The following is an 18,218-nucleotide window of genomic DNA, read 5'->3' as shown; positions in this document are numbered from 1 at the left end:
AATATTATATGTTATTGTTGGTAATATTATTAGACAACACCAATATCGAACCAGCCAGCCAGCCGTATGGGATCGAAGCAATACTTTTGCGTGTCACAAGGTGCGAAAAAGAAAAAATTCAAAAAACTTGCAAATATTTAATTTTAAATCATTTTAATTTATTTACAATCAATTCAAAAATACACAAATTTAAAATTTCACCAAACTAATTGATCTTTATTATGTTTATCATACAGCAACCTAACATATTTCAACAATTCCAAGGTATTTGTGCCTTCCTTAGCCGACAATGGAAAAATAGGTAAATCTATCCTTTTTCTCAACTCTTCTAAATTAACTCCGCTAGATTCTAAATCCATTTTATTGGCAACAACAGCCGATGGTCTCTTTGAAAGCCCAGTTTCATACTGTTCCAACTCGTACTTTAAAATATCAAACTGTTCCCAAGGTGAATCATGAGCGGTGTCAATTACATATAACAGACAAATACACCTTTCAATGTGTTTCAGAAAAGATATTCCTAATCCTCTATTCTTATGAGCATCCGGAATTAAACCGGGTATATCCGCCACAGCAATTTGTTCATAATCATCGTAATGAATTATTCCAACATGAGGTTTTAACGTTGTAAATGGATAAGCAGCTATTTTGGGTTTAGCTCTAGATATAGCTTGGAGTAGAGTTGATTTCCCCGCATTTGGGAAGCCAACCTGTGTAGAGGTGAATTAAAATTAAGTATTAAATTATTACAATTAATTTAAAATCTCTATTACAAGGCCAACATGCGCAATGGTTTTCATCTCAACATGATAAACACTTTTTTCTCCGTCAGCTCCAACTTCAGCTACCCTTGGATGTCTGTTTTCATTGGATAAGAAGAAATGGTTTCCTTTACCACCCATTCCACCCCTAGCTATGACGCACATCATTCCTGGTGAGTCTAATTCAGCCAGTTTCTTTCCATCTAAATGCCTAACTGATGTTCCAACTGGTACCATGACTTTGGTGTGCTCTGCATTAGCACCATGTTGGTGTTTACTTCTACCATTTTGACCCGGTTTAGCTCTGTATATTGGTGCAACATTCTGAAGGGATTTGACATTATTGCAAGCTAAGAATTGATTTAGAAAATTGTCATGTTGTTGAAGTTTAAAGGTATTTAAGTAGTTTACCTTGAAAGATTACATGACCCCCATTGCCCCCATCCCCACCATCAGGGCCCGCCCTTGGGTTGCAAAATATTTGCATAAAGGAAATGGCTCCATTACCACCTTTCCCACCTTGTGCAGTGACCTTTTGATAGTCCACAAAATGGGATTGCTATGGTTGTATGATATTCTAAGTAAAGTTTGCAAACCAAACATCATTTGGAGCTTTTTTAATAGCTTACTCTTTGGTACTTGGATTTTCCTTTTGTTTGTTGAACGGGTAAAGAAACTCGTTCCTCACTATTCGTGCTTAAATTACAAATTCTAATATACCTTACTTCATTGCACAGACTTCTAATACATGACGAAACACTAGACCCCGCGTTTAAACGCGTAGAAAACTTAGAACTAAACTTAATAAACATTTATAGATGGTCTAATATTTATAGTAAATACGTAATTATACTCTATTTATTATTAATTAAACTTAAAACAGGGATAGATAGACTTTTTTAAGACGGAATAAACAATGTTTGGCCTTTACTTCAGTCCGACTCATAGACGAGTATATAGTCCCTTCCTTCAACACGTAACCAAAAAATTAAATTATCTTATTGGCTCACAAAAACTACGTATTGGTGACGTTGCTGACGGGGAGGGCCAAAAATACGTAATTCCTGTTTAACTCTGTTGCTATGACTACGACCCCTCTTGCGTTGTACCATAGCCCACTCGATCACGCGCGTCACGACGCAAGCTGCTCGCGCTATAGCTATAGAGCGCGGATCGAGTGGGCTATGGTTGTACAGATAAGCGTCTTCACAGGGGTTCAAAATGGAGCCGTCTAAATGCGAGGGTCCAGGTAATTATTCGGGAATTGTTTTTAATAGCAATTAAGAAGGTTGTTAGTGAATTTGGTGCCGGTGTTTTGGATTTGGAGTACATCTGTAAGGGTGAAAAGTGTTCGCTAATTCTTTCTTAAGCCAATCATCTCTACTATCCCCATGATTTTGTAAACGAATTTGATGAAGTTAACCAAGGCTTAGTGAATGGTCAGGAGTTTTGTGAGCTTAGTGTTTGGTTAAAACCTGTTCGTGCTGTAATATCTATGAAGACTTTTACTCAATTCTAACTCACTTTTAATTTTCTTGGGTCCCCGTTTTTTTCAGTTGCAAGCCCTATGTCTTGTGTAACTACCATTTTTAAACAATGTTATTTCAAAAATTACAATCCGAGCCCATTCCAACTTGGCAGACGAATAGGCAGACGACGGGCAGACGACGTTTACTTGACCCGGATATACATACAACGCCATAACGAAAATAAGACCCGCCTCTTCTTTCATACCCCTCCGTCACGGGTAAGGGGGTCGTGGACTAGGACGCGCACCCGAATAACCCTGTTACCCATTCCGTCTTCAAAAAAGTCTATCTATCCCTGCTTAAAAAGGTTAATTTCTTTATTTTAAACCACATAAACATTAGAGCTAACGAAGAAATCAAGGAACTGAAATTTATCGTCTGCTTATACTTAAGTGAGACACGTGATCAATAGGTGTCGCTAAAGAGCCACGAATTTCAAAATATTGTCGGCATTTTACAAAGGATAATCTTATAAGGATGAAAAAAAAACTTGTTTAGGGGGAAGTTTTAAAGGGAGGGAATGAAATAAAAGAAGAAACCACCTAATTCCCAGTGGCCCGCGGCACCAACGCTCTTTTATAGGCGAAGACTCATCGTAAAAGAAGCAGCTCGGACTTTAGATCTATTCGCGAAACGAAACGAAACGATCGATGGTGGCCGGATGAAACCTTATAGCAGCCTATAAGTTAATCAGTTTTTAGTTTAAATTTATGATAATTAGGCCTGGGTATCTAAGGATAAATTTTTTAAATAAATCGAAATGGAAGATATCGAAAACGACGCCACAAGGATTATGAAAGATTTGTGTTTGTTCGAAGTGGGGGGAAGTCATCACGGGGGAAACTTTCACCCCGCTTCGACCCGTCTGGAAACATCGGCCGGAGCCGAGTTTGAGAAAAAACGCGATATTTACGCCAATCTCTACGAAAATTGCAAACCTTACGGAATAATCTACGCCAATGGAAACGTCGGAATGAGTGCCACGGATAATAATTACGGTAAAATTTTGTCTAAATCGGGGAATAACTCTAATAGTAGTAATAACGCCGCTGCTACTTCGGACTCCTCGATTCATTCGAGCCAAGGCTTAGCGTTAAATCAAAATGCGTTGGTTTCCCCACCAACTATGGTGGAAGGGGGTGGTGCCGGAATGTCCGGTTTGGGTTTGGGGCCATCGCGTAGGAATGCCAACGAAAGTTTCTCCTCAGAAACAACAAAACCTAAAGAATTGGGCTTACCAACTTACGCCAAAATTGAACACAGGGCAGTATCAAACGTAATATCCCCATCACGTTTTGTGCCTAGTAACTCAACCAGCATTCAAGCTGAAGAACTGAGTTTCGTAACACCCCCTATTTACACAGCTACATCAATTCCTAATTCGCATAACTACTCGCGTACTGTGCATCATAACGTCATGGGAAATTTACCCTTTGATAGCTACATTGCTACTGGGCTTCCTTTAAATCAAGTTCCCAAAACTGCCCAACCTTTGGGACCAAATAACATAGTTTCAAGAGGTGGCAGTTTGGTTGATTCAACCCATTCCAGCCCACGTAGTAGCTTAAGTAGTTCCAGTCGAGAATCGCAACATTCCAATTCACCCAGGGCGAGCATTTCACCAATTTATGAGAATTTACAAAGTTTTCCTATTATGAGAGCTACAGCTACGAGAGTACCCAGTACTACGGGAGGACAACAACCAGTACAATCTGTAGCTGAACCTATTTACGCCCCAACTTTATCAAGCGTTTCCGCTAACACTGTTAAATATTCTGGGCTAAAATCTTCGGTAGTCTATTCTTCAGCACATAATTATGGCAATGCTTCCTCGGCTGTGCCAAACAATACTAATAACCAAAATTCCAATGATGATCAACAGTATCCAATTTACGCTAATCTACAAGAACTTGAAACTCAACAACAACAAGTACCACAACCACCACCACAACAACAACAGCAGCAACAAAATTATGTTGAATACATTGCTACAAGTCGACCCATGATTGTTTCATCACAATCTGTGAACCAACATCACATTCCTAAGAGTAATAATGGGCTAAATGAAGGCACACAAGTTAAACATTCCAACAATCAAAGATATCCATATACAGCTGTATCTCAGTCTGTTCACATTTCACAGTCAGTACCAACTGGACAAATGGTTGGACAGAATCGTCCACTTAATGTTGGATTACCAGCCAGTTACGCTATTTCAACTACCATGAGAAATGGAGGGGCTTCTTTACCCCCACCACCTTACGTTACTGGATCATTCAATCAGAGTGTCTCTTATTCACAATCAAGACCATCTTCGGTGGCATCTTCAGTCTCACTGAGACAAGAAGTATCTTCACCAACAGATTACCCTAATCACGGGAAACAACAGTCCGGATATCCACATGGAAATTTACCACCCCCACCACCTTACCCTGGAAATTTCAAACCTAATACTTTGAATGCCAAGACACTATTGCCCTATAATGTAACACCACCAAGACCTAAAGGACCATCAGAAGCGGAAAAGAAAATTGAAGCTTTAATGAAAGAAATTGAAGATGATTTGGAAAATAATCCACCAGAAGGAGAATTTTTTGGTGAGTTTAATATTTTTTCGTAAGTTTAATATTATTATGTTTTTTTTTTTTTTTTAATATTTCCTCCTGGGGAAAACCCAAAAAAAATGGTTTTCTTTGTTTCCATTTAAAATTCGTCAAAGGGAAATATATTTCTCTTGTTATTATGTGTTATTTTATTTTACCATAAAATGTTAGGGGATAAAATTAGAAATGGGGGGACTAAATTTCAGGGGCAATATCAAAAAAGCATGACTTGAGGGGAGTGTAGGCAGTAGGGAATGGAGAAAACGTCTCAGGCAGTCAATGTGCAGGGGGGAAATACCTTTAAAGTGTTTTCATCGAATATATCTCTACTACCATACTCTGGATGCCCCCTACCACAACAAAAACGCGCTCTTTTTACATTCCAATATATACTATACCAGTCATACCATACTACGTATTATGCCTTTATAACAACCGGATACTCTATTGACCTTGACAAAAGAATATAAACTCTAAATAGGCTTAAATTCGCTTGATATTCTTTTGTTATTTTCGAACAAAAATACTAATTTTTATGTATGAATGACGAGGGAGGTTTATTAAGTATTTGACCTAGTCTTATACATGTTTATTACTCAACAACTTACTTTCAATCGTCTTTATTTGTCCTTCGTAATTTTTCTTGTGAAATTTTCTTTAGGTAATGACGTTAGGCCTAAATTGAATGTTTTGAACAATTTTTTAAACTTCGTGTGAAATTTCTGCAGAATTTATTGACGCCCAGTTTAAATGGTTCCCAGTTTTTTTTATGGAACTTTAGGGTTAGCGGTGATTTCCCGCCTGTTTTTCTTCAGTCGAATTTGGCGGGTTATTGTAGACGCTCGTGATTGGTGGAAATTGCTTTTAACTATGACCTTAGTTGTTAGGCAATTTCCCGCCTGTTTCATCATTCGAATTTTGACGCGTTAAATAGACACTCGTGATTGGTGGAAAGTTCTTTATGGTGTTTAACTTTGACCTTAGTTGTTAGGCTTAGGTCTCTGAACTTCCAACAGTGTTTTTATCGTATTATTTCTTACGATCTTATCTAATTAGATTTTCTAAGCCTAAAACTAGGACTAGTAAAACGCCGTGGGTGATATAGCGTACGGTACAACCATAATATTCAGAAGCGCCATCTGATACTCTTTATAATAAGGCTGAGAGATAAAAAAGCCCGTGTTTCTAACTCAACTCTCCCACGGAGAATTTTCGTCTCTCTTAAAACTCCCCTAGGAAAATATTTTTAAATCCTTCTTTTTCCCCTTCTGTTAAGAAAGTTGTTTCTTGGCATAGCTAAAAGTTAGGCAATGGTGGAAAACAGTTACAGGTGACCAAAGTGGATAAGGGTTAATTAACTTGACCCCCTTATTAATGGTAACCACAATCACCATGAGCGGTGAGTTGCATTTTTTAGTACTTACGTCATCTTTGACCTTTGAAACCCCGCGTTTTAAATAAAACCGCCAGTAAAAATAGCACATGTTCGACTCTAAGCCTTGGCTTGCTAAAAACAGATTTTTTAGTTACTGTAGCCTGAAGGAGGGGTACCTAAAATGTAATTTCGTGAAGGTAGTTTCGCTTTTTGTTAAACTATAGTTTTTTTTTAATGTAGAATTAACTGGAATTAGGCTTATTTTTCACGCCATAACAATGTGATTAATGTATAATCGAAATTCCTTATATTTATTGAAAGTTTTTGTGCATAAAATTACGAATAATTCTCTATAGTTGAGAAACATTTTATATAAAATTTAATATTGCTTTTTCATATTTAATGATTTGACACCTACATAACCTTATTTCAAGTTGCATGTAATATTCATGTACCTAAAATTCACCAAATTAAGGGCGTAGTCACTTATGAAACGAAACAAAAGCCGTGTGTTGCCAAATATGATACTACGCCCAATAATAATATAAATTTATTTTTAAAAAATGGTTAAAAATAAGATTATCTCTTGAAGAAGTTGATTTGCGGGTAGTTTTTTAGGCCTTAGTCAAGTCAATCGAGACTTGAACTAAAATCTTACTGGAAAACTTTTTAAGTTTATCTCCTCTCGCATGGCATGTTGCTATAAACGTTTTTGACTGATTAGGTAACTTTATCTTAGATGATTTTGAGCTCTTTCTGGATTGGATTTGAAAAGAAGTCCCCCCCTTCAGTTCTTCTTTTTTTGTGTGTAGATGTTTTAAATCACTTATTTAGAACTTTTTGAACCGGGGGAGAGGGGCGTTTAAGGCAGCCTTTGAACTGATAGAGGATCGAGTTACACTCTTGAAATTTTCCCCCTCAATAAATAATCGGTACTGTCCACAAATTGGAAAGTGTTATAAGCCTAGTTGACATTTTTTTTATTTATTCTTCTTTCTTGAAAAGGGAAAATTTCCATCCAAGTCTAGTCGTCTAATAGAACTACTGATTTCGGATATATGATAATAGCATAAGTTTATAAGTGATATGTTCCTTCCATAAGCATGACACTACCTATACTTCGTAATGCTTAAGACTTATTGAGACTTTGAGAGCTAGACGTGAGAATTGATTGGCTACACTCTGTGGTTAATTTTGCAGGACCATTCCATCTAGGTCCTATTTAGTCTGCATAACTAAGCCTTTGACATCGCCTCACCAGGCGTCTTCGCTTTACCCCGAATCTATGACCTACGTTGTCACTTCATGACAAGCTCCAGTTTGTAACCAAACTTATGGATAGAACATATCTTATGGACTTATGGTCTGTACTAAGCCTTTGATATGCAGCGCCTCACCAGGCGTCTTCGCTTTACCTCGAATCTATGACCTACCTCCTTCATCCTTCACTTCATGACAAGCTCCAGTTTGTAACCAGCGAGTGACAAACTTATCTTATGAACTTATGATAATACTTGGCCTTTCAAGCGCGTACAAAACTGCAGGTGAAAACCACTGCCACTGAGTCTCGGTGCTATGGTCGGTCGTCTGTAATAAATTTTAGCTGATTGTAGACTTGGCAGATGTCCTATAAATCTAGCTAGTAGTGGTTTTTGAGTTGGTTTCGTTAGTTGGTTAGATACTGACACAATGTATCTAAATTGATTGATTTATTTCTGTTAAGGGATGATGCTTTCTATAGCGATGAATGAAAGTGTTGTTGAATATATTTTATTTGGATTTTCAAAGGAGAGTTTTTAAAGTTTTATTTATTTTTGATTCAAAATTTAATCCGTCTGTGATTTAAGTTAACTTTATTACAAGATTAAAATCTCAAAAGAAATTAAGGAAAATTTATAAAACCTTGCAAAACATTATTTGAATTAATTCGGAAATTTTCATTTCCTCTTAGAAATTCCATAGCAATTTTAAACTCCCACTTTTAATCATTATTGCGTTTTTCCTACAATAAATTATTTATATTTCCAAAAAAAAAAAATAATAATAAAAACCAAATTCTTCTCATTTTATAACGAGGAATTGTTTTGATATTTAAATATTTTTTGATAAAAAAAGGCAAAGACGTTCATAACTTGAAGTCTAAATTATTTTTGTTTACCTCTTGAAGATAATACTCTACGTTATGGGCGTTAACTAACGAACTATCGTGTTGTATTTAGGTTTTTAATTTTTATTTAGTTCCCTTATAAGGGGGGCGCTAAGTGAGTTTAACTCACTCGTCAACAAGTTAGGTCAAGGATGTCAACATTTTTTCTATCGAATTTATTTTATTACTTTTACTGACAATAATAGTTATTATTTCCTTTGTAGAGAGATTACGAATTGCTAACCTAAATGACTTGTTTAGAATAAATACTAAATAAAAAAGAAATATAGGGGTGGTTTTTAGGCTTAGCTAACTTTTTGTGCCCTCGTTCGATTTAATTTGAACCCCAATCCCTTTTGACAAATTAGAAACTAAACACGCGCGTTTATTTTTTATTTACTTATAAAGGTCTATTAACATACCAGGGATAGATTTAATTTTAGAAGTAGGGGTGGAGAACAGAGTAATGTGGGCGCGCGTCAGTCCCAGACCCCCTTCCACGGGACGGAGGGGTATGAATGAAGAGGCGGGTCATAGCGACAGAGGTAAAAAGGAATTACGTATTTTTCGCAGTCCCCTTCAGCAACGTCATCAAAACGTAGTTTAAGTGAGCCAATAAGATAATTTAAACTTTTCGTTACGTGTTGGAGGGAGGGGCTCTAAACTGGGTGGTCTATGAGTCGGACTGAAGTAAATACTAACCGTTCTCCATTCCTACTTCTAAAATTAAATCTATCCCTGGTATTACCCTAACCTTTTTTTTTTGGTACACTCGATTAATAAATTATGCTTCATGTACATCGTATCTTATTACAATATCCCTTTAAAACAATTTTCCAATCAGCCCCGTTTTAGACAGATATGCGAGGCGGGCTTTCTAGTGTTTCGTTTTAGTTTTTCCTATTTTTTTTCTCCGAAGTATCAATTACATATTCAAATTTTTTTTAAGAGTTTAGGACCTTAACAAGGATGTCTCAATGATTGCCCCTTTTTTGGTAGAGTTTACTGTATACTTCAAGTTTTACATATGGGCGTAACGTTTTTCGTCGGTTTTTAAAACCTAAACAATGAGTCAAACTGTAATTATCAATTTCGTTAAGTTTTCCCACCACCATAATAATAAACTACCAGTAGTTTTTTAAGCTCAAAATGAAACTATGTTTTGCATAAATTTTGAATTTTTAAACATCCTTATTTGTTTTGGTGTGTTTTTGACCTCTCATTTGGCGCCCACTTACTTCTATCAAGAAGTGATATCTAGTTTATTGGGGAGAATGTATAAGATGCCGAAGTTTTCGCGCGCCATAGTCCCAGTCCCCCTTTCAAAATACAAGGGGGGACGTAAAAGGAGGCCGGGCTATTTCGCCTCTCCTCAGTCGGAAAATATGACTGTAATTTTCGTCATTCGCGTCGCCGTGCTGACGTGAGTTTTCAAGAACCAATGAGATGCTGGTTGTAATTTAGAGGCGGCGGGGATTAACTTCGGACCTACTATACTTTGGACTGGAGATAAAGCTAGAAATGTGGATGAATGAATTTATACCTTCTCCCTAATAAACTAGATATCACTTCTTGCTTCTATTTGGTTTATTTTTAAGTCTGCAATAGAGACGAGGTGTTAATAGATCCTTTTCGATGGAAAAAATGGGGTGTAGGCAACCTTTAGTATTGGGACATACAAGGGGTTGATACATTGTATACTGTCTCAGCGACTGAGCCAATGTCCGAGCAAGGAGGATGTATTAAGGGTTTGATATTCTTTGGGAAATCAATTTTGAGCCGAAAATGTTCTGTACTTCTATCTGACATTTTGATTGCCCTAAGGGCCACTGTTTTCGAGTTATGATTGCATCCAGAGTATTAATTTTACGGATGACCACCAAAATTTAATTAATTAAGAAACTGATTTAGACAATGATTGAGGCTAATTTAATTAAGGGGTCATACCTAAAACACTCCAATCAAATCTTAACTCGAAAACAGTATCCCTTAGGGAAAACAAAATGTCATAGATAGAAGTACAGAACATTTTCGACTCAAAATTGATTTCCCAAAGAACATCCCTCTTAATTTATACATGCAGACTTATCAGAAACACCCTGTATAATCGAGTATTTTTCTCGTTTGTGAACTGACCCCCATCTATGACTCGACTCCACCGAATCTCGAAAACGTGAAAATATTTTTTTTCTTCTTCAAGTATTAACAAACTCCCACGCTCTTTTGGTAGAAAGAAGGCATAGAATATGTTGGTTCTTTAAATTATTTTTTTTTATCGGGTTGATTTAGGCCTTGCATGAGTCACCTGGTTATATGGTTAAAGAAAAAAGTTGTTTCTGTTGAAAGTCTATCGTAGAATTTGAACCCATTTTAAAACCATGCGTTTGCATTTATGTAAGGCTACCTACCTTTTATGGAGGCGTTCCGTTACTTGATTCAGACGCAGATGGGATGGGGTGTTTAAGGATATTTTTTTATTATTATTATATATTAATTTTGTTATAAGTATGAGAAGATAAGTTTAATCCAGGGTTCATAGGATTATGGTTGACAGGGAAGACCTGGAATTATCAGGGAAATTCTTTTTTAAAGCATAAATGTCAGAGAAAATAATAATATTAGAGACCCAGTACCATAAGTTTATAAGATATGTTCACCATAAGTTCGTCACGGGTTACAAACTGGAGCTTGTCATGAAGTGAGGGAGGTAGGTCATAGATTCAGGGTGAAGCGACGACGCCTGGTGAGGCGCTGCATATCAAAGGTTTAGTAAACAGACTAAATAGGAAGATGGAATGGTCCTGCAAAATTAACCACCGAGTGTAGACAATCAATTAATTCTCGCTTGTCGTTCTCCCTTGAACTAGCTCTAAGTAAGTCTCTAGCATTACGAACTTGTATAGGAAGTGTCATACTTATGGGGAACAAATCTTATAAACTTATGCCAGTACTAGTCTAAAATATTTCGAGCATCTATGGGGTTCTTGTAGATTTGTGTGAAAACGAGAAAGCGATAAGGACATAAGGGGTAGTCTTACAATTTCTTAACAAAGCAGGCTGGAATTTGGTTTAGTCGGGGGGGGGGGGGAGTTACCCCATAATACCCCCAATGCACGTGCGGTCGGGTCGGTCTGAATCCCTACCGAGAGTCCTAGACCAAGCAAGTGGACCAAGGGAGGTTTTGTGGGGGCCATTTAAATACACTTAGATTGTATCTCTACTTTGAAGGAATGCCGTTTCTTTTATATTGTCAATCATTTCATTTTGTCAAGGCGCGAGAGAGACCAAATTTTATAGACAACTGTGACAAAGGGAATTATTTTGGGGAATGTGGTGTGTGTGTGATCCTGAATCCTTTGTCCAAAACGACATTTTTAACCTTTTTGCGTGGCCCTAACCGTTTTTAAAGGGACTGTGAAGTATGCATTGTATCTCGGCGTCAGGTGGTGCCTGTGACGTGTTTCAAATAGTTTTTAGTCGCCGGTCGCTGCATAACATTCTTTGGCGTCCCTTTAACTGTGTTTTGATTTTTAAAGGAATTACTTAATTGATTTTTATATTTAATTATTATTTACTTAAGGTATTTGCCATACTTGTGGGGAGAAGGTTACTGGTGCCGGGCAAGCTTGTCAAGCCATGGGAAATCTGTACCATACGAATTGTTTTATATGTTGTTCATGTGGTAAGATATTTAATTTAATTACAATGTTTAATTTACCTACAATGTTTAATTGGATTAATTAGTTAAATGTTAATTTTAATAATTTTTTTTCATTTCGTTTTAGGTAGGGCATTAAGGGGTAAGGCGTTTTACAATGTACATGGAAAGGTTTATTGCGAAGAAGATTATTTGGTAATTGTTTAATTATTATGGTTTAGTAATTAGTTTAATTATAATGGTGAAAATTAGTAAATTTATCTGTAATTCAAAAAAAATTGTTCTTTTATTTTTATTTTTGTGTAGTATTCTGGGTTCCAACAAACGGCAGAGAAATGTGCAGTTTGTGGACATCTTATCATGGAAATGGTGAGTTTATTTTCTTATGTTATTTTTATCAGACAAGCTCAAAACGTTCTAATAGTTTTTACCATAAAAGCTTAAATTTTGATAGCTTTACTATAAGGTTAAATTCTCTATAGTTTTATCATAAAATCTCTAATTGTTTTTTTTTAATTTTTACCATAAAATCTCTAATTGTTTTTTTTTAATTTTTATCATAAAATCTCTAATTGTTTTTTTTTAATTTTTACCATAAAATCTCTAATTGTTTTTTTTTAATTTTTACCATAAAATCTCTAATTGTTTTTTTTTTAATTTTTACCATAAAATCTCTAATTGTTTTTTTTTTAATTTTTACCATAAAATCTCTAATTGTTCTTTAGTTTTTACCATAAAATCTCTTAATTGTTTTTTAGTTTTTACCATAAAATCTCTTAATTATTGGTTAATTTTTACCATAAAATCTCTTAATTATTGGTTAATTTTTACCATAAAATCTCTTAATTATTGGTTAATTTTTACCATAAAATCTCTTAATTATTGGTTAATTTCTTACCATAAAATCTCTAAATTATTGGTTAGTTTTTACCATAAAATCTCTTAATTATTGGCTAATTTTTACAATAAAAAATTTACCAAAAGTTTTTACCAGAAACACGCAAATATCCATCCATTATACTTTTACCACAAATAAAAAAAACTCAAATTTTTCTATAAGTTTCCAACCTTCCATATAAGTTCAGGTTCTCTCTCTCTCTCAAAAGTTAAGAGGCCACGAACTTTCAATTGGGCAAGCTTACTACCCAACCAAACTAAAATCCCCTTGAAAGCACATCTTGGCATCTTTAAGGCAATCCAACCATTATAATTTCCATTTTTCTTAGATTTAAAAAAAAAAAAAGCAAGCTACTACCATATGATTCGAAACTTATAAAAACCTGTTTTAAGCGAAGTTATTATTCCTTTAGCTTCTTGGGAAAATAATGTAAAAGATAGTCCGGACTCCGGGGTAGCCACAAGTCTAGTCTGACAGTTTTTTTTTTAACTTCTCTCCTTTTAAAGATGAGAGGGGGCCTTTTCCCTTTTTTGGTTTTCAACATTTTCTTTTGGTTATTTTTTAAAGTTAGCTGATTAATATCGTGCTCAGGTCTATACTCTATGGTCTATACTCATTTACACTCTTTAAATGAGTTTATATTATATAGAAAAACGGGTTTTTTAAATGGGTGTTGAGATGCTTTCCTAAATTGGAAATTAACTGTTGTAGATTTACCTGTTTATGGTCGTGTTGGAATTTTGTAGTATCTGAAACAATAGCTTCTATCCCAAGTTTAGCTTCATTTATTTAAATTTAGATAAAACCGGTTTAACTATAAAGGCAATTATGTTTTTCTTATCAATTATTTTAATATCGGAAACTTAAGTTGAATTTATTTTAAACTGGTTCTTACATATTATTTTTTTTTTTAATTGTTTTGGGGTATTTTATACCATACCGGTATAATTTTAGTTTAATTTGTGAGTTTAAGTGCGTTAATTTAATTATTAATTAAGCGTTAGTTAATTTTTTAACTAGTTTTTTAGCTTCAGAGGGTTTTTGGTAGATTTGTTATCGGTGAAAGTGTTTTTCTGATTCATTGTCATTATTTCCTTCTTTTGAGGTCACATTCCGGTCTTGACAGATAAAATGGTTTTAACCCAGAAAATATTAATTTTTCAAAGTCTTAAGCAATGTTAGTTTCTGTCAGGGTTTATACAAACCTGGAAATCTTAAAATTAACAGGGAAATGAATTGATATTAGCTGATATTAGTGGAAAAAACCGTGAAAAATTCGGTGTAAAAACACTGAAACATTTAGTGAAAATACCCTGAAACATTTAGTGAAAATACCCTGAAACATTTAGTGAAAATACACTGAAACATTTAGTGAAAATACCCTGAAACATTTAGTGAAAATACCCTGAAACATTTAGTGAAAATACCCTGAAACATTTAGTGAAAATACCCTGAAACATTTAGTGAAAATACCCTGAAACATTTAGTGAAAATACCCTGAAACATTTAGTGAAAATACCCTGAAACATTTAGTGAAAATACCCTGAAACATTTAGTGAAAATACCCTGAAAGATTTAGTGAAAATACCCTGAAACATTTAGTGAAAATACCCTGAAACATTTAGTGAAAATACCCTGAAACATTTAGTGAAAATACCCTGAAACATTTAGTGAAAATACCTTGAAACATTTAGTGAAAATACCCTGAAACATTTAGTGAAAATACCCTGAAACTTTTAGTGAAAATACCCTGAAACTTTTAGTGAAAATACCCTGAAAAATTTTGTGAAAATACCCTGAAAAATTTTGTGAAAATACCCTGAAAAACTTTGGGAAAATACCCTGAAAAATTTTGTGAAAATACCCTGAAAAATTTTGTGAAAATACCCTGAAAAATTTGGTGAAAATACCCTGAAAAATTTGGTGAAAATACCCTGAAAAATTTTGTGAAAATACCCTGAAAAATTTTGTGAAAATACCCTGAAAAATTTTGTGAAAATACCCTGAAAAATTTTGTGAAAATACCCTGAAAAATTTTGTGAAAATACCCTGAAAAATTTAGTGAAAAATAATTATTTTTTCGCGAATTTCTCTTTTGAAAGATTTTACAAGCCATGGGAAAATCGTATCATCCAGGGTGCTTTAGATGTTGCGTTTGCAACGAATGTTTGGATGGTGTTCCTTTCACAATTGATATGGATAATAAAATTTATTGCGTCAATGATTATCACAAGTAAGAAATTTTAATTGTTTTAAAGTATTCGCTTCTATTGAAAATTACCCTCAAAATGCTGACTAACATCTATTAAAATAATTTTCTATCGCATGATAGTTAACCAACCATTCAACAACTCTGCTTTTTCTATTTTTCAGAATGTTTGCTCCCAAATGCGCAGCATGTTCCAAGGCTATCACTCCGGTTGAGGTATTTCACTATTTTTCATCTTAATCATGATTAAATTTAATTTAATTGAATAGTTAATATTATGTCTATATTTAATTTTAAACAGGGAACCGATGAAACTGTTAGAGTAGTTTCCATGGATAAAGATTTTCACGTTGATTGTTATGTTTGTGAGGTAAGAAATACGTTTTTATTTCATCACCCAATCATGATACACCATCGATTCTTCTGCCAAACCCGCCCTATCATCATCATGATACACTATTCATGCTTCTGCCAAAACACGCCCTATTATCAGCCAATCATGATACACTATTCATGCGTCTGCCAAAACCCGCCCTATCATCATCCAATCATGATACACTATTCATGCTTCTGCCAAAACCCGCCCTATCATCATCCAATCATGATACACTATTCATGCTTCTGCCAAAACACGCCCTATTATCATCCAATCATGATACACTATTCATGCTTCTGCCAAAACCCGCCCTATTATCATCCAATCATGATACACTATTCATGCTTCTGCCAAAACCCGCCCTATCATTATCCAATCATGATACACTATTCATGCTTCTGCCAAAACCCGCCCTATCACCATCCAATCATGATACACTATTCATGCTTCTGCCAAAACCCGCCCTATTATCATCCAATCATGATACACCATTCATGCTTCTGCCAAAACCCGCCCTATTATCATCCAATCATGATACACCATTCATGCTTCTGCCAAAACCCGCCCTATTATCATCCAATCATGATACACTATTCATGCTTCTGCCAAAACCCGCCCTATCATCATCCAATCAGGATACACCATCCATTCTTCTGCCAAAACCCGCCCTATCATCATCCAATCATGATACACCATTCATGCTTCTGCCAAAACACGCCCTATCTTCATCCAATCATGTCCTACCATTAATTAATTACAAAATTAGTGGGATAAATTGAATTTAATTGAAATATTTGATAATTTTCTATTTATTAGGATTGTGGTATGCAGCTTACAGATGAACCAGATAAAAGGTGCTATCCTCTAGATTCTCATCTTTTATGTCACGATTGTCATTTAAGAAGGTTAGAGGTTATGAGTCAAGGCTCTATCCCAGTTCAAAGGTCACTACAAGTTAGTGATCTTTGAAAATTATCCTTAGGATTATAAAAAAAGTGGTTTTTTTTTTTACATTTTTGAAACCCCTTCTTTATAATTTTTACAAGAAACCAAAACAAAAGGGTGAGAGTTTAATGTAATTTAATTAAGTGCCAATGCAGTGCAGCAGCAGCAGCAAAGCTGATATATGTTAGGTTTAACAATTTTCTTACAGCTTAACATTAAGCCTTTTTTCTATCAAAATCTACAAATATCCCAAAATTTGAAACAGAAGTTTAATTAAAAGAAATTTACAAATATTTTGTAAATAATAATAATCATTTACAAATGTATATTACCCCCTTTTTGCATTTTTTTTTTTGAACAAAAAGTTGCATAACTTGAATTTTTATAGTAAGTTTAGTTTCTAATTAGTTTTTTTTTTCGCATCAATTTTTTTTATTGAAAACTCTTGTGTTTTTTTATATTTTATTTCGTCCATCAGTTAGACAAATGTTACTTAAAAGACAAAATTTGATTTTTGCTGTGATGTTTATATTTAAAAAAAAATTTAACTGTATAAAAATATTTCATGAAATATCATTATTAATCGTGTTAATTTATTTCACCGATTTACAGCATGTAAGCCTAAATTACTTTACTACGTTGTGTAGAGAGATTCAAAAAATTCCCGCCAAATAGTTGCAATGCTTTGAAGAGCCAATCAGATTATTTCTTGAGTAGATGGCGCCAGTGAATTGTACAAAATAGTCTGCTAGTCTGGAGCGCGGTAAAATTTCAGTTCCCGTCGGTTTTGAATCTCGCTGTGTAACAAGTTCAAATTTTAGAGAACAAAACTTAATTAATCTGAACTAATTAAAATAACGTGGGAAAAACTCGAAAAAGGGTTAAATTTCATCATCAACCGAATCCTGCTTTGAAAGGTGAGGAAATCTTTATCTTTAAAGTTTTGTAAGATCTCAAACTTAAGCCTTTGTCATTATGAAACATTTAATAATTAAAAGATAAATGTGGCGATAGCTCCTGCGTAAGACCTGGTAAGACTGTGGTCAACGCATTCTTAAATCAAAATACCACATTAATATTGATCCCTAAACTTGCGTAGTTCCATGAAAAAAATTACAATTAATTACATAACTTTAATTGAAACCTTTAAATGTAAAAGTTAATTAGACATATTCATCAAAAAGAAGCGCGCCCACAGATGCCGTTTTAATCCCTAGCTCATCCCCTCTCTAAAAATCGAATAGTTCCTTCGAACTTCCTTGGTTGACGGTGGTAGAGAAATGACGTCATTTCCTTCCCCTACTACCACAGTACGTACGCCTCTCCGGATTTTCTCTCTCTCTCCCTCTCTCTCTGCTCTTGAGCTTCGAACTTCTCGGGTATCCCGTTATCCCCGGCTTCTCTCTCTCCTCTGGAAGATGCTAGCGTGATTCGCGAGAGAGGGAGAGAAACGTATCTCGATCTACAGGATCGTTCGGAGCTTGGAGCTTCTCCTTTACTATTGGTTGAACGATTTTCCGCTCCCTGGCAACCCCCATCCCTTCTCTCGCGTTCTCTCTCTCTCTAGCCGTAGCGCGTGCTCCGGCTTTCAGTTATATTCCGTTCGGGTTGAAAGGATTAATATAGAGTAAAGGGGGAACGTAATACTGATGGTTAAGACACCGCCATTAAGAATACAGACCCTGCGGTTTTTACTTTATTACGGCTTTTGATATGAA

General features: G+C 35.1%; 2 protein-coding genes across 3 annotated transcripts; one reads left to right on the top strand and one right to left on the bottom strand.

Annotated features, from left to right (window-relative positions):
• Positions 1-136: 136 nt before the first annotated feature.
• LOC149676879 (mitochondrial ribosome-associated GTPase 2) lies at positions 137-2,725 on the bottom strand. Its single transcript, XM_089837804.1, has 5 exons — positions 2,596-2,725; positions 1,391-1,641; positions 1,173-1,320; positions 774-1,111; positions 137-710 (listed from the first exon to the last, which is right to left on the bottom strand). The coding sequence occupies exons 2-5, from the start codon at positions 1,571-1,573 to the stop codon at positions 198-200; spliced, it is 1,182 nt and encodes a 393-aa protein (XP_089693930.1). The 5' UTR covers positions 1,574-1,641; positions 2,596-2,725; the 3' UTR covers positions 137-197.
• A 153-nt stretch (positions 2,726-2,878) lies between these two features.
• jub (LIM domain-containing protein jub) lies at positions 2,879-17,076 on the top strand. Of its 2 annotated transcripts, XM_089837802.1 has the most exons (8): positions 2,882-4,887; positions 11,995-12,096; positions 12,200-12,267; positions 12,379-12,441; positions 15,073-15,203; positions 15,344-15,395; positions 15,481-15,549; positions 16,372-17,076. In XM_089837802.1, exons 1-8 carry the CDS (start codon positions 3,051-3,053, stop codon positions 16,522-16,524), a joined length of 2,475 nt encoding a protein of 824 aa, XP_089693928.1. In that variant the 5' UTR covers positions 2,882-3,050; the 3' UTR covers positions 16,525-17,076. The 2 variants fall into 2 exon arrangements, with proteins under 2 accessions (XP_089693929.1, XP_089693928.1); XM_089837803.1 differs by lacking the exon at positions 15,344-15,395 and having other exon boundaries at positions 2,879-4,887; positions 16,372-16,531.
• The last annotated feature ends 1,142 nt before the right edge of the window (positions 17,077-18,218 follow it).

The sequence above is a fragment of the Phalangium opilio genome, unplaced genomic scaffold (assembly GCF_054372755.1).
Source record: "Phalangium opilio isolate 3A_F unplaced genomic scaffold, DU_Popi_V2 ptg000045l_1, whole genome shotgun sequence".
Taxonomy (NCBI): domain Eukaryota; kingdom Metazoa; phylum Arthropoda; class Arachnida; order Opiliones; family Phalangiidae; genus Phalangium; species Phalangium opilio.
The sequence above is the reverse complement of the archived record's forward strand: the minus strand, read 5'-3'. Positions and strand labels throughout refer to the sequence as shown.

What these genes read in the sequence shown, in the direction of transcription:
- LOC149676879 (XM_089837804.1), bottom strand. Translation starts at nt 1,573, where the DNA reads ATGTTTATTAAGTTTAGTTCTAAGTTTTCTACGCGTTTAAACGCGGGG. An exon ending in GAAAATCCAAGTACCAAAGA is followed by an intron (nt 1,321 to 1,390) that starts GTAAGCTATTAA and finishes ATACAACCATAG; the next exon opens with CAATCCCATTTTGTGGACTA. An exon ending in CCATTGCGCATGTTGGCCTT is followed by an intron (nt 711 to 773) that starts GTAATAGAGATT and finishes ACCTCTACACAG; the next exon opens with GTTGGCTTCCCAAATGCGGG.
- jub (XM_089837802.1), top strand. Translation starts at nt 3,051, where the DNA reads ATGGAAGATATCGAAAACGACGCCACAAGGATTATGAAAGATTTGTGT. An exon ending in TTTTATATGTTGTTCATGTG is followed by an intron (nt 12,097 to 12,199) that starts GTAAGATATTTA and finishes ATTTCGTTTTAG; the next exon opens with GTAGGGCATTAAGGGGTAAG. An exon ending in TTGATTGTTATGTTTGTGAG is followed by an intron (nt 15,550 to 16,371) that starts GTAAGAAATACG and finishes TCTATTTATTAG; the next exon opens with GATTGTGGTATGCAGCTTAC.